This window comes from Acipenser ruthenus, chromosome 3 (genome assembly GCF_902713425.1).
Source record: "Acipenser ruthenus chromosome 3, fAciRut3.2 maternal haplotype, whole genome shotgun sequence".
NCBI classification, from domain to species: Eukaryota; Metazoa; Chordata; class Actinopteri; order Acipenseriformes; family Acipenseridae; genus Acipenser; species Acipenser ruthenus.
In genome coordinates, this window is record NC_081191.1 from 46,843,875 (window position 1) to 46,861,571 (window position 17,697).

The following is a 17,697-nucleotide window of genomic DNA, read 5'->3' on the forward strand; positions in this document are numbered from 1 at the left end:
AAAAAGGTGCGTCTTAAATTAGAAGTAATATGGTATATAAATGATATACACACACACACACACACAGTCAACCTCGGTTAACTCGACTAGTGGATAACTCGACACCTTCGCTTAATTTGACAGACAGTCTCGGTCCCGGATTTTCTCCACATAAAATATATGCATTCTGCCTCTTTTCATTTTTGAAATCGACACCACACTTTACTCATAAGTCGACACTTATTACCCAGTACCGAAAGGATAAAAACTATTAAAAAGACTAGTGGATATCTCGACACTTGTTTCATGTGACTGAACTCTACTTGACACTCTTGTTTCACGTAACTGACCTCTGACTGGAAACAGATCGTTCATTCATTCATTCGCAACTACCAAGTGCAGCTGGTTACAGTATCAGTTCACAATGAGTGAGAAGCAAAAGATATGTTCTTGTTCAATTAGCTTTAAAGCTCAGGTTATTCGGGATATATAGAAAACACGATTACAGTTAGTGCTGCAAATTCAGGGTGCCAAGAACCACAGTGATTCCGTGGCTTAATCAGAAGGAAAAAATTATTGGTGCGGTCTCAGAAGTGAGATTCAGGGTCAGCCGAAAAAGAATGAGGACTTCGTCACACTATGAATTTGAAGAATGTCTTTTGAAATGGATGTGAAATGCTCGTGCTAAGAATGTGCAAATTAGTGGACCAGTTTTATTAGCAACAGCACATTAGTTTGCTCGTGATCTGGGGATTGAAGATGGCAAGTGCTGCGAAGCATGGACTGACCACTTTAAATCACAGCATTACATCTCAACAAAATGGATGTGTGGCGAAGCCAATGCTGCTCCATTAGATGCAATAAAGCAGTGGAAAGCAACAACGTTGGTTACTCTTTTGCAGGAATATTCTCCTTGATGAAAAATGAACAAACGGGAAACAAAGCAAGGACTGACTTACTGATTGGCAAGTCTCTTAATCCACGATGCTTCAAAGGGGTGAAGCACTTCCTGTTAAGTACACTGCAAACAAAAAGGCTTAGATGGTGAGTTCACGCTTTGAAGAATTTGTTCGAGACTTTGATCGTGACATGACTTATCAAAAGTGAAAAGCCATCCTAGTCCTGGACAATTGTCCAGCCCACCCTGCAGAACGTCCAGGACTGCAATCAGTTTGTCTCCAGATGTTACCGCCGAACACAACAGCTCACACACAAGCCCATGGATGCTAGCATCATCAAGAATCGTCAGCTGATTGTAAGCCATTTGCTGAATGCACTTGATAACAACATTGTATTCAATCAAGATATGCTTATGGCACTTAATCTTATAATGCAAGCTTTGAGTCTGGTGTCAGCACATATGATTGCAAACTGCTTTAAGCACTGTGGCTTTGTTGCATAGATGGTCCTGAAGCTGACGTCACAATCTATAATGAAAGTGAAGCAGCTGCATTCAGCGATGCCATCGAGTGGCTTTGTGAATCCTTTGGATTGTACAGCTAATGACTACATTGCAGTTGACAGTTTGCTGACAATTTCAGAAGAGACGACCGACAAGAACATTGTCACATCTGTAATAGCAAACGTTGCGGCGAAGAAACACTGAATGATTCGAATGCGGATGAAGATGAAGCTGAAGACTCCATTCCAGAAATTCCAGAGCTATATATACACTGAACAAAAATATAAACGCAACATGCAACAATTTCAAAGATTTTACTGAGTTACAGTTCATATAAGGAAATCAATTGAAATAAATTCATTAGGCCTAATCTATGGATTTCACATGACTGGGAATACAGATATGCATCTGTTGGTCACAGATACCTTAAAAAAAAGGATCAGAAAACCAGTCAGTATCTGGTGTGACCACCATTTGCCTCATGCAGCACGACACATCTCCTTCGCATAGAGTTGCTCAGGCTTTTGATTGTGGCCTGTGGGATGTTGTCCCACTCCTCTTCAATGGCTGTGCGAAGTTGCTGGATATTGGCAGGAACTGGAACACGCTGTTGTACATGTCGATCCAGAGCATCCCAAACATGCTCAATGGGTGACATGTCTGGTGAGTATGCAGGCCATGGAAGAACTGGGACATTTTCAGCTTCCAGGAATTGTGTACAGATCTTTGCGACATGGGGTCGTGCATTATCATGCTGAAACATGAGGTGATGGCGGCGTATGAATGGCACGACAACGGGCCTCAGGATCTCATCACGGTATCTGTGTGCATTCAAATTGCCATCGATAAAATGCAATTGTGTTTGTTGTCCGTAGCTTATGCCTACCCATACCATAACCCCACCGCCACCATGGAGCACTTTGTTAACAACGTTGACATCAGCAAACCGCTCGCCCACACGACACCATACACGCTGTCTGCCATCTGCCCGGTACAGTTGAAACCGGGATTCATCCGTTAAGAGCACACTTCTCCAGCGTGCCAGTGGCCATCGAAGGTGAGCATTTGCCCACTGAAGTCGGTTACGACGCCGAACTGCAGTCAGGTCAAGACCCCGGTGAGGACGACGAGCAGGCAGATGAGCTTCCCTGAGACGGTTTCTGACAGTTTGTGCAGAAATTCTTCGGTTGTGCAAACCCACAGTTTCATCAGCTGTCCGAGTGGCTGGTCTCAGACGATCCCGCAGGTGAAGAAGCCGGATGTGGAGGTCCTGGGCTGGCGTGGTTACACGTGGTCTGCGGTTGTGAGGCCGGTTTGACGTACTGCCAAATTCTCTAAAACGACGTTGGAGGCGGCTTATGGTAGAGAAATGAACATTCAATTATCTGGCAACAGCTCTGGTGGACATTCCTGCAGTCAGCAAGCCAATTGCACGCTCCCTCAAAACTTGAGACATCTGTGGCATTGTGTTGTGTGACAAAACTGCACATTTTTTAGTGGCCTTTTATTGTCCCCAGCACAAGGCGCACCTGTGTAATGATCATGCTGTTTAATCAGCTTCTTGATATGCCACACCTGTCAGGTGGATGGATTATCTTGGCAAATGAGAAATGCTCACTAACAGGGATGTAAACAAATTTGTGCACAAAATTTGAGAGTTGAAATTTGAAAATTTGAGTATGGAAAATTTCTGGGATCTTTCAGCTCATGAAACATGGGACCAACACTTTACATGTTGCGTTTATATTTTTGTTCAGTGTATATATATATTTACTTTAATGTTGTTGAGATTTTTTGACTTATTTCTTTTAAATTAATATCCATATTTTTTTCTTTAAGCCAGTCTTTAAGTACATTAACAGCCCATGCTGTAGTTTTTTTTAGTGTTTTTTCAATCATTGTTTTCTTCTATTTCATTTCGCTGTTCCTCATCTACTGATATGTGTCTGCTCTTGACAGTTGCTGGTGCACTTATTTTTTTTTTTTTTTTCAGGTCGTCTGCTGTCTTCACTCAGAAAGTTGGTGTTGTACCAGTTACCTGGAGTTTCATCTCCAAATATATTAAAGGAAAAAGGTGGAAGTAGTTGTAACTAATAACAAATAAAATGTCAGTTTGTCATGGAATTTAGAATGTAGTGGTGCGTAGTGATTTATTCAGTGTGAAGCGGCTCATTAGTATGCAAGCCATGGTATACGCTATATATATGCACGGTCATGTGATGCTGTGTGGCAAAGCGCCCCGCCCCTGTGTGCATTAGTGTTCTGTGTTGTATATGCGTGTGTGTGTTAATGTTGGTGTATAGATTGGTACACGGGATATAAACGGGTCTGTGTTTCACGTGTATTTAAAAAGTGTATATTTGTATTTAGGCACGAGGAGAGCACAAATCACTTCACGTGCTGGTTAAATGTAATATGTGAGCACGGGGTTGCACAGAATTAATTCACGTGCTGGGATTCAAGTGAATAATTAATTAGTAATTGAATCCCAGCACAACAGTATATATAGATGCACATTTTCACTCAGTCGTGGTTGGGTGTTCGGAAGAGGAGAACGGGTGAGAGAGAGAGGAGTAAACGTAAAGTGAAGATAGTAAATATAATAGTGTTTGTTCTCACCGTGTTTGTTTGTCTCCGTGCACCGTTTGTTAAGTGTTTAGTCCGTTTTGTCTACCTGTTTATTTTGGCGTGATGTGCCGTGTCCCGTGTTTTGTGCTGTTTTCAACCCTTTTATTTGTTAATAAACGCTGAGTGCAGCCATTGCACTCAGCGCATCATCAACCACTGTCTTTGTTTTGAATTCCTGTCTGGTCTGACGCCACCCACTCTGGCCGTCTTTGTGACACGTGGTGTCATCGTGGGATAACCGCGCCTCCAAGCGTCAGACCAGGAGGGGTTTTGTTTAGAAAAAAAAAAAAAAAAAAAAAAGAGGCAATGGCAGAAGACGCCATCAAACTGCGGGGCTGGTTCCTGGAGAATGCTGGGCTGGAGGCCCAGTCTCTGCCCATGGTCGTCCGGGCTCTGTGGATGATGGACTGTGAGAGATGGGAGGCATATCAGGAGGAACACACCCCAAACACCTTGGAGGAAGGTGTGGAGTTTGTCCTCAGCTACCTGGAGGCAACCATAAATGGAACAGCAGCCCAGGTAGCAGGACCACCAGCAGAGGAGTACCTGCTGTCCCCATCTCCACCAGCAGAGGGTGAGTACCTGCTGTCCCCATCTCCACCAGCAGAGGGTGAATGCCTGCTGGTTTTGCCTCCACAGCCCAAGCGGGAGGAGCCTGAGCGTCCACAGCCCAAATGGGAGGAGCCTGAGCGTCCACAACCCAAATGGGAGGAGCCTGAGCGTCCACAGCCCAAATGGGAGGAGCCTGAGCGTCCACAGCCTGAGTGGGCGGAGCCCGAACGTCCTACGCCTGAGTGGGCGGAGCCCGAACGTCCTACGCCTGAGTGGGAGGAGCCCGAACGTCCTACGCCTGAGTGGGAGGAGCCCGAACGTCCTACGCCTGAGTGGGAGGAGCCCGAACGTCCTACGCCTGAGTGGGGGGAGCCCGAACGTCCACAGCCCAAAAGGGAGGAGTCGGGGCGTCCACAGCCCAACAGGGAGGAGTCGGGGCGTCCACAGCCCAACAGGGAGGAGTCGGGGCGTCCACAGCCCAACAGGGAGGAGTCGGGGCGTCCACAGCCCAACAGGGAGGAGTCGGGGCGTCCACAGCCCAAAAGGGAGGAGTCGGTGCGTCCACAGCCCGAAGAGAGGGAAGTCGGTGCGTCCACAGCCCTGGGACCCAAGCCACCAGCAGAGGGAAAATGCCTGCTGGTTCAGTCCCAAGAGCCAGAAGGGGAGGAGTTACAGGCTCAACCCCCTGAAAATTTTTGGGGGGGAGAAGGGCAGGATGCTGGTGTCCCCCAGCAGCCTCTCGCTATGCTGCTGAAGGCAGCACGGCGCGCACATGCCCAGCCGCCACAGCAGAGGGAGCCAGCACCGCCAGGAGCAGAGGAGCAGGAGCTGCCTCTGCCTCCGCCACCACCACCGCAAGGAGCAGAGGAGCAGGAGCTGCCTCTGCCTCCGCCACCACCACCGCAAGGAGCAGAGGAGCAGGAGCTGCCTCTGCCTCCGCCACCACCACCGCAAGGAGCAGAGGAGCAGGAGCTGCCTCTGCCTCCGCCACCACCACCGCAAGGAGCAGAGGAGCAGGAGCTGCCTCTGCCTCCGCCACCACCACCGCAAGGAGCAGAGGAGCTGGAGCTGCCTCTGCCTCCACCACCGCCAGGAGCAGAGGAGCTGGAGCTGCCTCTGCCTCCACCACCACCAGGAGCAGAGGAGCTGGAGCTGCCTCTGCTTCCGCCACCGCCCGGAGCAGAGGAGCAGGAGCTGCCTCTGCTGCCCGTACCTCCACAGGGAGTACGGTGGCCGGAGCCCCAGAAAGGGGAGCTGCCGGCCACGAAGAAGGGGGACGAGGTCTGGAGACCACTTTCCCCAGCAGCAGTTTCGCTGCAGGAGTTCTTGTGGCCGGAGCCCCACAGGAGGGAGCTGCCGGCTACGAAGAAGGGGGAGGTCGGGGGACCACCTGCCCCCGCAGCTTTTTCGCTGCAGGACGGGACCAGCATGCTGTCAGCCGTGCCACTACCGGCAGGGGAGCTGACAGCATTTCCAGCCATGGGCCCACTGAAGCCTCCCTTCCCAGCCCGAGACTTTGGCCTGGACTGCTGGGTATTTAAGGGGGGAGGTGGCCGTTGAGGCCATGTGTGCTGCGCACAAGGGGGGGTATATGTGGCAAAGCGCCCCGCCCCTGTGTGCATTAGTGTTCTGTGTTGTATATGCGTGTGTGTGTTAATGTTGGTGTATAGATTGGTACACGGGATATAAACGGGTCTGTGTTTCACGTGTATTTAAAAAGTGTATATTTGTATTTAGGCACGAGGAGAGCACAAATCACTTCACGTGCTGGTTAAATGTAATATGTGAGCACGGGGTTGCACAGAATTAATTCACGTGCTGGGATTCAAGTGAATAATTAATTAGTAATTGAATCCCAGCACAACAGTATATATAGATGCACATTTTCACTCAGTCGTGGTTGGGTGTTCGGAAGAGGAGAACGGGTGAGAGAGAGAGGAGTAAACGTAAAGTGAAGATAGTAAATATAATAGTGTTTGTTCTCACCGTGTTTGTTTGTCTCCGTGCACCGTTTGTTAAGTGTTTAGTCCGTTTTGTCTACCTGTTTATTTTGGCGTGATGTGCCGTGTCCCGTGTTTTGTGCTGTTTTCAACCCTTTTATTTGTTAATAAACGCTGAGTGCAGCCATTGCACTCAGCGCATCATCAACCACTGTCTTTGTTTTGAATTCCTGTCTGGTCTGACGCCACCCACTCTGGCCGTCTTTGTGACATGCTGTTTAACCAATCAGAGGTTGTTATTTTTCCATGACGTGTTACAAATATGTATTTATATATATATATATATATATATATATATATATATATATATATATATATATATATATATATATAAAACTAATAATATTTAACATTACTATGTTGTCACATGCCAGTGTCGCTGTTTCAAAATTAAAAAAAAAAAGTACTTTTTTTTTTTACCTTTTCGTTTTGAAGCAATGCACTATCCACAATCAGTGGTAATTGAACATTTTTATTGGTTATTTTTTTATTGAGCTCTGTTCAGCCGACGCTGGCGGAAGTGACGCGCGAACGGAAACGCAGCTGCCTCGTAACACTAAGTGTATGGAAGGCAGATTTGGAAAATGCCAAAAAGGTGTATTGCTACCAGATTTGGAAACACCACCAAACAGAGGGTCTCTTTGTTTCAATTCCCAACTGAAACAAAACAAAAAAAATGTATGGGAAAAATGTATGAAACTTAAAAGAGCAAATTGGCATGGTACAATAACTGAGTTCTCTACACTGTGCTCAGCGCACTTTACCGATGATTGTTTTGAACAATCAGCAGGGATCCTAGGAATCCATTTGCTGCGGAATATGCAGAGAAATTTTAGTTGTTTATAACCAAATCAATACACTTATCATATATAATCATCAACGCAGACAATTTTGCTTTAAATTTAGTAAACATACTTGTTCAATGAAACTTCTTCTGGTGAGCGAGCACACTCACGTCACAGTCATGCTGAAACGGAGCTGCAGTAATATAAATACTATTTTTTGATTTTTATTATTAGTACACAGGCGTACTTGTAATGTTTAAAGTAAAATGGTACATTTGTTTATATTACTGATTGATGGCACTCTGGTTAGCTTGTAACGTCCTTCAAATTAGAAAGTGTACCAATAAATACCTATCACTGTTAATAAGTATAGTTTCCCCTGCGCACGTCATATAGCAACGGGAGGAGTTCCATAGCAACCACTGAAGCAGGCTTCCTGTTTACCAAAACACCGACTTAAAACTTTAAATTAGGCTGCTTTCCAGGAAATTGAGTAAAACATAACATTGGAGTTTGTTTTGGGGTATGTAAAATAGTTATTTTTTATTAGTTGTACAAATCGCTGGGAGGACACTTCAACAATATCAGTTGAGATCTCCTAGGATACTAAACCCGCCCCAGATGCCCATATCTGCCAATCAGTGAGGGCAGCCCAGAGTGGTTATTGGCTGCTGTTAAGTGTCTATCAATAAATCCAGTTTTCTTTTTGAAATTGAAATGCGCTTATAATCACATCAGGGACCTAGACCGATATACATAACTTAATTGGATTTAAGTGCAGGGTAAAAGTACACAAAATAGACAGTTTTCACAGTGAAGAATGAATAAAAAAAAGGGATCTCAGATGTCTTCCTGATATAAATGGAAGTTAATAGTTACTAATATAGTGAAATAACTGCAATAAAAATTTATAAAATTACAGCTAAGCTATCCAAATTTGCCTTTTTTGTATACGCGCAGGGCTTTATCTATGAGTTCATTACATTCTGTTGTTTCTGTTTTTTATATAACATTTGGACTGTGTTTCTTTTATAGCCTCTAGACAGAAAACGACTCTGCATGTCTTTTACTTGAATATTATAATCTGATGTATTACTACATATTCTTTTTATGCGTATAAATTGGCCATATGGAATGTATTTAATCATATGTTTTGGGTGGTCACTTTCTGCATGCAGAATGGTACTTCTGTCAGTGAGCTTACGAAACACTGATGTAGTAAGTTTGCCATCGGTATTTTATGTAATTAACATATTGAGAAAATGTATCTCAGTTTGACTGTACTCCACAGCGAACTTTAAAAGTTGGATACGTACGGTTTACGTAATCTTTAAACTTGAATAAATCAATTTCAGAACCAATACATATTAAAAGGACATAATCTACGTAAGTTTTCCAAAATAAAACATTCTGTAAAAATGGACTAGAGGCAGTGTCATTAATATATTTATTTTCCCAATATCCCATTGTAATATTGGGAAAAGAAAGAGGCTACAAATGAAACATTGGGAAGTGTTGAAACGTGACCCTCAACTTCGATCTTCAACAGGTTCCCCTCCGAGATTTTGTTTTAGACGGGTGTGGCAGGATGGCTTGCAGTGGTGAGGTGTGGTGACGTCACGGACCAGGAAGTAACTGAACCAAAACAATGGATGGGCGGGTGAAGCTGAACGCAACGACGTCAGCGTATTTAATAAATCAAATAAACAAAAGATTTAAACAATAACAAAACACTAAACAAAAAGGCACAAGGGCCAAACAAACCAGACAGACAAACAAGTAAGTGTCGTGCTGGCTAATCCAGCACGTTTTAGCAATTGTTATTTTAAATTCTGTCTCCTCTCTATCTCCCTGTACCTCCTCTCTGTACACCCAACCCCGCAGCACTGACAGCTGCAGGTTCTTATACTCTGGCCAAGGGGTTAACTAGCTGTTAATTATCTTATTACCCCTCGGCCACAGTCTGCACGCATTTGGGTAAGGATGCGTGACTGTCAGCTAGTTAAATAATCAGTAGCTGATCAGCCACGCATCCTCACGGGTTTTAAATTATAAATAACAATAACAAAAGACGCGGCGCTTTTATCCGCACCGCAAACAAAAATAAAAATAATAATAAATAGGGGCGGGACACTCCGCCACACATGCCCCCCCCATGGCCTTTTCGGCCACCTCCCCCCTTAGTCCACAAAGTCCCGGCTAGCAGTCCCGGCCCAGGAACAGGGGCAGCAACAGGCCAAAGGTGGCGGCCACGGTGGGATGTCCTCCTCCCACCCAAACAGCCATAGCGTTCTGATGGCCCGCGCACAGGCCGGCTCCTCTGGCCAAAAAAACTTTGGGGGTGGTCTCCAGAACTGCCCCCCCTTCTTTATGGCCGGCAGCTCCCCTCCGTGGGGCTCCAGCCACCCTTTCTCCTGCAGCGAAATTGCTGCGGGGGGAGCTGGTCTCCTGACCTCCACCCCCCCCCCCTTCTTCATGGCTGGCAGCTCCCCTCCGTGGGGCTCCGGCCACCCGTTCTCCTGCAGCGAAATTGCTGCGGGGGGAGCTGGTCTTCTGACCTCCCCCCCATTCTTCGTGGCCGGCAGCTCCCCTTCATGGGGTTCCAGCCACAGTATTTCCTGTCGCATGGCAGGACTGGTAGCGACCCCAGGCAAAACAGGACCTTCGGGAGGCGACCGCAGCAGCAGCGGACCCTAGGGAGGCGACAGCAGCAGCAGCGGACCCTCGGGAGGCGACGGCAGCAGCAGCGGACCCTCGGGAGGCGAACTCGGGAGGGGAGCCCCTGGCCATGGAGGCGACAGCGGGAGCTCCACTTCTCCCTCGTACCCTGTAACTGGTGGCTCTCCAGGCGATGCGGAGCAACAGGCAGCCCCAGGCGATGCGGAGCAAAAGGCAGCCCCAGGTGATGCGGAGCAACAGGCAGCCCCAGGCGATGCGGAGCAACAGGCAGCCCCAGGCGATGCGAAGCAGGCATCCTTGGGTCGGTGCGTAGCAGGCATCCTTGGGCGGTGCGAAGCAGGCATCCTAAGGCGGTATGAAGCAGGCATCCTTGGGCGGTGCGAGGCAGGGCAGGAGCAGTCCTTCCCATGACGGTGGATGTGGAACCAGCAGGTATTCACCCTCTGCTGGTGGAGGTGGGAGGGGCAAGCAGTCCTCCCACGGCGGCTGAGGCGGAACCAGCAGGCATTCACCCTCTATTGGTGGAGGTGGGAGGGGCAAGCAATCCTCCCACGGCAGTTGAGGCGGAACCAGCAGGAATTCACCCTCTGCTGGTGGAGGTGGGAGGGGCAAGCAGTCCTCTGACGGCAGTTGAGGCAGAACCAGCAGGCATTCACCCTCTGCTGGTGGAGCTGGGAGCGGTAAGCTGTCCTCCCACAGCGGTTGAGGCAGAACCAGCAGGTATTCACCCTCTGCTGGTGGAGGTGGCAGAGGCAGAGGCAGCTCCTGCTGCTCTGCTCCTGGCGGTGGAGGTGGCGGAGGCAGAGGCAGCTCCTGCTGCTCTGCCCCTAGCGGTGGTGGAGACAGAGGCAGCTCCTGCTGCTCTGCTCCTGGTGGTGGTGGAGACAGAGGCAGCTCCTGCTGCTCTGCTCCTGGTGCTGGAGACAGTGGCGAGGGCTCCTCATCCTCTGGCGTTGGAGACGGCAGCAATGGCTCCTCTCCCTCTGGCGCTGGAGACGGCAGCAATGGCTCCTCTCCTTCTGGTGCTGGAGACGGCAGCAATGGCTCCTCTCCCTCTGGCGCTGGAGATGGCAGCAATGGCTCCTCTCCCTCGGGCGTTGGGAGACGGCAGCAATGGCTCCTCTCCCTCTGGCGCTGGAGACGGCAGCAATGGCTCCTCTCCCTCTGGCGTTGGAGACGGCAGCAATGGCTCCTCTCCCTCTGGCGTTGGAAACAGTGGTGAGGGCTCCTCGCCCTCTGGCACTGGAGATGGCAGCGATGGCTCCTCTCCTTCTGGCGCTGGAAACAGCAGCAGGGCCCCTCCCATATCTGCAGCCAGATAGTTGAGCACCATGGCTGCGATGTCTGGGAGGGATGCTGGGTGGTGTTTCTGTTCCCAGGCCACCCAGCGCTCCCCATCTCTCGCCCACAGGAGGATGATCACAGCAGGGAGGGCGACCATGATATCCCTCTCAGGCTCCGCCAGCCAGTCCCAGATCCCCTCAGAGGAGACAGGATTCTTCTGCCTCGGAGGATGCGGGTCCTCTCTCACCCTTGCTGGACGCTCAGGCTCCTTCCTCTCCTGCCATGGAGGGGGTTGGTCGGGTGCCACGTGCCCGACCTCACCAACCGCGAAGCACCACTCCTCACCCTTCAGGCAGGTGAGGCAGACGTCCAGCGTGGTAAGGACCCAGCGGGACTTGCGACCAGCCCCGCGCTGCTGTTGCTGCGCCTCCTGCTGCTGTTGTTGCTGCTGCTGCTGCTTTCTCCTCCGGCTACTTTTCCCCATTTTTTTTCCCCCAAAACTCGCACACAAAAAAAAAAATACTTTTTGAAAAAAACAAAAAAAACCGTCCTTTTCCTTCTTGGTCCGGCTGTTAGAGGCGTTGTTTGTCCCACGCAGGACACCATATGTGGCAGGATGGCTTGCAGTGGTGAGGTGTGGTGACGTCACAGACCAGGAAGTAACTGAACCAAATCAATGGATGGGCGGGTGAAGCTGAACGCAACGGCGGTCAGCGTATTCAATAAATCAAATAAACAAAACAAAAGATTTAAACAATATCAAAACACTAAACAAAAAGGCACAAGGGCCAAACAAACCAGACAGACAGACAAGTAAGTGTCGTGCTGGCTAATCCAGCACGTTTTAGCAATTGTTATTTTAAATTCTGTCTCCTCTCTATCTCCCCGTACCTCCTCTCTGTACACCCAACCCCACAGCACTGACAGCTGCAGGTTCTTATACTCTGGCCGAGGGGTTAACTAGCTGTTAATTATCTTATTACCCCTCGGCCACAGTCTGCACGCGTTTGGTAAGGATGTGTGACTGTCAGCTAGTTAAATAATCAGTAGCTGATCAGCCACGCATCCTCACGGGTTTTAAATTATAAATAACAATAACAAAAGACACAGCGCTTTTATCCGCGCCGCAAACAAAAATACAAATAATAATAAATAGGGGCGGGACACTCCGCATATAGGACAAACAAAAAGGAATTTGAAAATACGCATCGATGAACATAAAGCTGCAATTCGTAACATAGATTACGCCATAGCTCGACATTATAAAAAACTGAATCATGGCTCTGCATCAAGCTTAAAATATATAGCGATTGAAAAACATCTTTTGAGAAGAGTCTTTTTGGATTTTTACCTTAAAAACAATGGAACCACATGGATTAAATGAAACCCTGGATCTCAGTTCTTATCTATAATTGATATACCCTGTCATCACTAATTGAGGATTATGAATATGTAACATTTTGAAGATCTTGAACTGGATTAAAGAATAAGTAGTTATGGTTGATGATATGTTTATTTATTTATAGGAGTGTACTGTATAACTGCTACTTAATTGAAGTTGACCAATGCATAAAATTAACTTTTTATGCAATTAAGTTTTGATATGCATGATAACTGATGATGTGAATTGTTCATTTATTTGGTGGCCTGTTGATAATGCCTGTGTTCTGTTTTTGCTTTGATGGTTGTAGGCTACACATGACTGATGAACTATACAAATGACAGTTAACTTTTGAAGCTTGGGGTAATGAACTTGCTGATATCAAGTCTACCTAATAAAATAATAGTATACTCTTCATATAGGGGTTATTTAATTATTTATGAAATAACTAAATGAACTAGTACACATTAGTGAACTGATTGTCTGCTTAACTGATTGGTATACTTGTAAAATCTGTGTATATTGCATAAATTATTAAAGACGACTTGGCATTTGATTGTTCAGTGTAATTAACTTGTCAATATTAAAATTACCGATTGATGATGTTTAGACCTTTCATATATTATTCAATGTTTTATTGACCGAAGCAAATGACCTAATTGAGACACATATGAGATATCTAACCAACTGTTAAACTGATTGGTATAAATGTAAAGCCGCCCTCTGATTCACAATTAATGTGAACCTGATGAAGACACGTTAGGTGGTGTTTGTTTTACCACCATGTTTTTAACAAATAAATAATTTTTGATGACTATAAAATCAGCAGGAGACGCATTGAATCCTTTTGAAGAAGAAAAATGTTGACAGTGCGACTATGAATGTCCCTACAGAAACTTTTTTGCTTCGCCATTAATACTGAATGTTTGCCTCAAACATTTTTGTACTTTTGTATTGCCGTAGAGACTCTACCTTCACTATATACAATTACCTTATATTGGTCATCACTTCTTCAACATTGAGCATTGTAGTGCACAAATGACTATATACATAAGGTGGTAGCAAGAAATAATATCAACTCTCAAAGGACTGAGCAGCAAGGGAGCACGTGAAACCTAGCCACAGTAAATGACTGAATCTCGGGGAAGGGGCGGGAGAGCTGTCAGCTTCACACAGCACACAAGGCCGTGGTAAGACTTAATCAGAACCTAGGCTAAAACACAATTATACGCTTAATATTGAAGTGAAATTATTGCGAAATCTCTGATCACTCCTTTCTCAGGTAGGCTGAAAGAAAAATAGCGCTGATCTCTATGCGATTGTTGTATCTCCTGGGGGCGGAAACAACACCTGACGCAGACGGGGCTCTTAAACTTTGGGAGCAGCTTTGATAGAAATGCTCAGGTAATTAAGAGCTATAAGAGATATATCCCATTCGGTAATGGTTACATTTCATACTTGAAAGGGAAAAAACAAATCGAAAAGTAGCGTATAATGTTATGATCCACTTAAATACTGCAATTTAGAAATGTCTTCTTTACAGGTTGATCAGTTGTATTTTATTTACAGTAGTCGCTGTAGACAAGGACAGTCAGAAGCTCCAAAGGTTGACTTAACTTGTGCTCCGGTGTCATGTTGATGAATTTTTTCATGAATTTCCTTTACAGGAACTTTTAGTATTGCTCCATGGAGCAGCACCCTTAATTAGCACCATTTGGGACAAGCTGATTTTAAAAGGTGGTGCCACTGAAGAATTTACAACAAAATTTGACATTTTTAATAACCGTTCTACTGTATACACTCAAGTCTAATGCGTTCCACCTACTAAACTAAATGTATTTTAAAATATCCTGCTCCTGTTGTGACAGTCCGTGTTGATTGGTCAATTAGCATGTGTGTTCAAGAGCAATGTAAAAAGGTGCAGTGCACTGTACACACAGCTCATGTGATTCACAAAACTAGCAGGGTTTACCATTGCACCAGCTTCTGACAGCACCAGCGGCAGGTGCACCAATTCCCCAGCACCACTGGTTCCTGTGCCCCTGGCCTTTCCTCTGAAAGAGCACAACCTAATGCAAACTTGGTGCTCTACAGACACCGGAGACTGCTGACTTTTCATTGTTGTTTCTTTGTTCAGAACCCATAACTGTCCCAAACATGGGTTAAATTTAAAGTGTTTTTTTTTTCTTTATTAGTGTGTAAAGAATGTGAGGTGAGATATGACTGAATTTGTGAATTCATTTGCATCGATAAGGTAAAAGCTATACTAACCTGTGAATGCACGATGATTCTTTAAAAAGTGCAGGACTCCAGCTGAGATATATAACATCATAGTACTGACACAGGTCTTCCCAGGTAATCCAGAACACCCCTAGTATACAAACAAGGTGATTACAGCAGGTGAGTGGCATAAGTCTTTGTTCAGCAATCTTGAGAATATACCTTTTACATTAAAAGCTGCTATTCAGATTAAAATACACAAGAAACATGAGAAACTATAAGAGAAGCTGCACTTTCACTCTTGTAAAGGGACTAAACGTAAATAATACCCACTGTTTTTACTCATTCTATTATTCATAACCACAAATCTCAATTACTACTTTATTTTATTTTTACTCCTGGCATGCAGTAGTATTTTTCACAATTATTACTCATAATGCCAGTGTGACCAATACACAAATATAGTATTATTATAGTTTATGTATTTTAAAGATCAACATAAAGTAAGCAGGCAGTTTAAAATCTAAATAAAGAGCATGTAAGTTACTGCCATAAAGTCTAATTATATAACATGTTACTTTCATTTTAAATTAAAAACAACTTTCATTTTTACAGTTCTGTATGTACATATATCTGTTTACACACTAGTTTTTCATTTTTTGAAGTAGTGGTTTATATCTGGTAAGTTGTTTAATTGTTCATTTAAATATGGCGTTTCGGCTGTGCAGATGTTTGATATGATGTGCTTGAATAAAGTTGTATCCGATAGTTTGTCTTTCATTTTCATATTGATGTTGTTTAAAATGTAACCATCATAATGACTGTAGATGGCGTTTCTAAGTATGGGTATAACCACAGTGGTTCCAGTGTCAAATGGTGAAATACAAAGTAAAGGGTTTGTCTGAAAAAAGGGTGCTGCGTAAGTCCACTGTAATGTCATTTTAAATGTTCATAAAATACACATTAACCTTTAAAGCCGAAGTCTATTGTAATGAAAAAAAAAGATAAACAGGAAAGCGTAATCAATCGGACTCCGTCTGTATTGTCGGTTCCAAAACGAAAAGTGCTTACAATTTATTCAATCAATGCACAGAGCAACTACTGTACTGCACAGCTTGTTCTACTCGCTTGAAGCGCAAGATTGAAATCTCAGGCATTATTTGCACATGGTTATTTTTTTGTTATTAGAAAACGGTGAAAAATTGACAGTTAAAAGTGGGGGTGGGGCGATAGTTCAAACATGGGCATTGACTCAGCAAAATCCAGTATATATATATATGTTACAACATGGAATCAAAATGGATTTAATTAGGAGTTTTTGCCACTGATCAACACAAAAAAAGTCCATAATGTCAAAGTGAAAAATAAAACCTACAGATTGTTCTAAACTAATTACAAATATAAAACAGAAAATAATTGATTGCATAAGTATTCACCCCCTTGCTATGACACACCTAAATAAGCTCTGGTGCAACCAATTGTCTTTAGAAGTCATAGAATTAGTTGAATGGAGTCCATCAGTGTGCAATTAAGGTGTTTCACATGATTTCAGGTTAAATACACCTATCTCTGGGAGGTCCCACAGTTGGTTAGTACATTTCCTAACAAAAACTACATCATGAAGACGAAGGAACATTCAAAGCAAATCCGGAATAAGGTTCTTCAAAAGCACCGATCAGGGGTAGGATATAAGAACATTTCCAAGGCAATGAATATCCCCCGGAGCACAGTAAAGTCCATTATTATGAAATGGAGAGAATATGGCACAACTGTGAATCTGTCTAAAACTGAGTATCCGGGCGAGAAGGGCACTAGTGAGGGAGGCCACCAAGAGGCCTATGGCAACTCTAAAGGAGTTACAGTCTTCCACGGCTGAGCTGGGAGACACTGTGCATATGGCAACAATAGCCCGGGTGCTTCACAAAACTGGCCTTTATCGGAGAGTGGCAAAAAGAAAAAGTGGCAAATCTCAGTTTGCCAGAAGGCATGTGGGAGACTCTGAGACCAAGTGGAAGAAGAATCTATGGTCTGATAAGACCAAAATAGAGCTTTTTGGTCTCAACGCTAAGCGCTATGTTTGGCGCAAGCCTAACACCGCACATCATACTGAGAACACCATCCCTACCGTGAATCATGGTGGTGGCAGCATCATGCTATGAAGATGCTTCTCTGCGTCAGGGCCTGGAAAGCTTGTGAAGATAGAGGGCAAAATGGATGCAGCAAAATACTGAGAAATCCTGGAGGAAAACCTGCTGAAGTGTGCAAGAGAACTGGGACTTGGGAGAAGATTCATCTTCCAGCAGGACAATGACCCCAAACATACAGCCAAAGCCACACTGGAGTGGCTTAAAAACAAAAAGGTCAATGTCCTGGAGTGGCCCAGTCAAAGCCCGGACCTCAATCCAATTGAGAATATGTGGAAAGAGTTGAAAATTGCTGTTTACCAAAGGTCCCCATCCTACTTGACGGAGCTTGAGCAATTTTGCAAAGAAGAATAGGCAAAAATTGCAGGGTCCAGATGTGCAAAGCTGGTAGAGACTTATCCTAATAGACTCATGGCTGTAATTGCTGCCAAAGGTGCCTCTATCAAATATTGGCGGTGAATACTTATGCAATCAATTATTTTCTGTTTTGTATTTGTAACTAATTTAGAACAATTTGTAGATTTTATTTTTCACTTTGACATTATGGACTTTTTTGTGTTAATCAGTGGCAAAAACTCCTAATTAAATCCATTTTGATTCCATGTTGTAACACAATAAAATGTGGAAAAGTCCAAGGAGGGTG

The 17,697-nt window shown here is 45.0% G+C and overlaps 1 protein-coding gene across 1 annotated transcript in view; it reads right to left on the bottom strand.

Moving 5' to 3' along the window:
* The window catches only part of LOC117394173 (calpain-7-like), a 71,231-nt gene that overhangs the window by 34,400 nt on the left and 19,134 nt on the right, over positions 1–17,697 (bottom strand). The window contains exon 14 of the mRNA XM_059013006.1: positions 14,962–15,061. Within this exon, the coding sequence (XP_058868989.1) occupies positions 14,962–15,061 (100 nt within the window). The remainder of the gene's footprint in view (positions 1–14,961; positions 15,062–17,697) is intronic.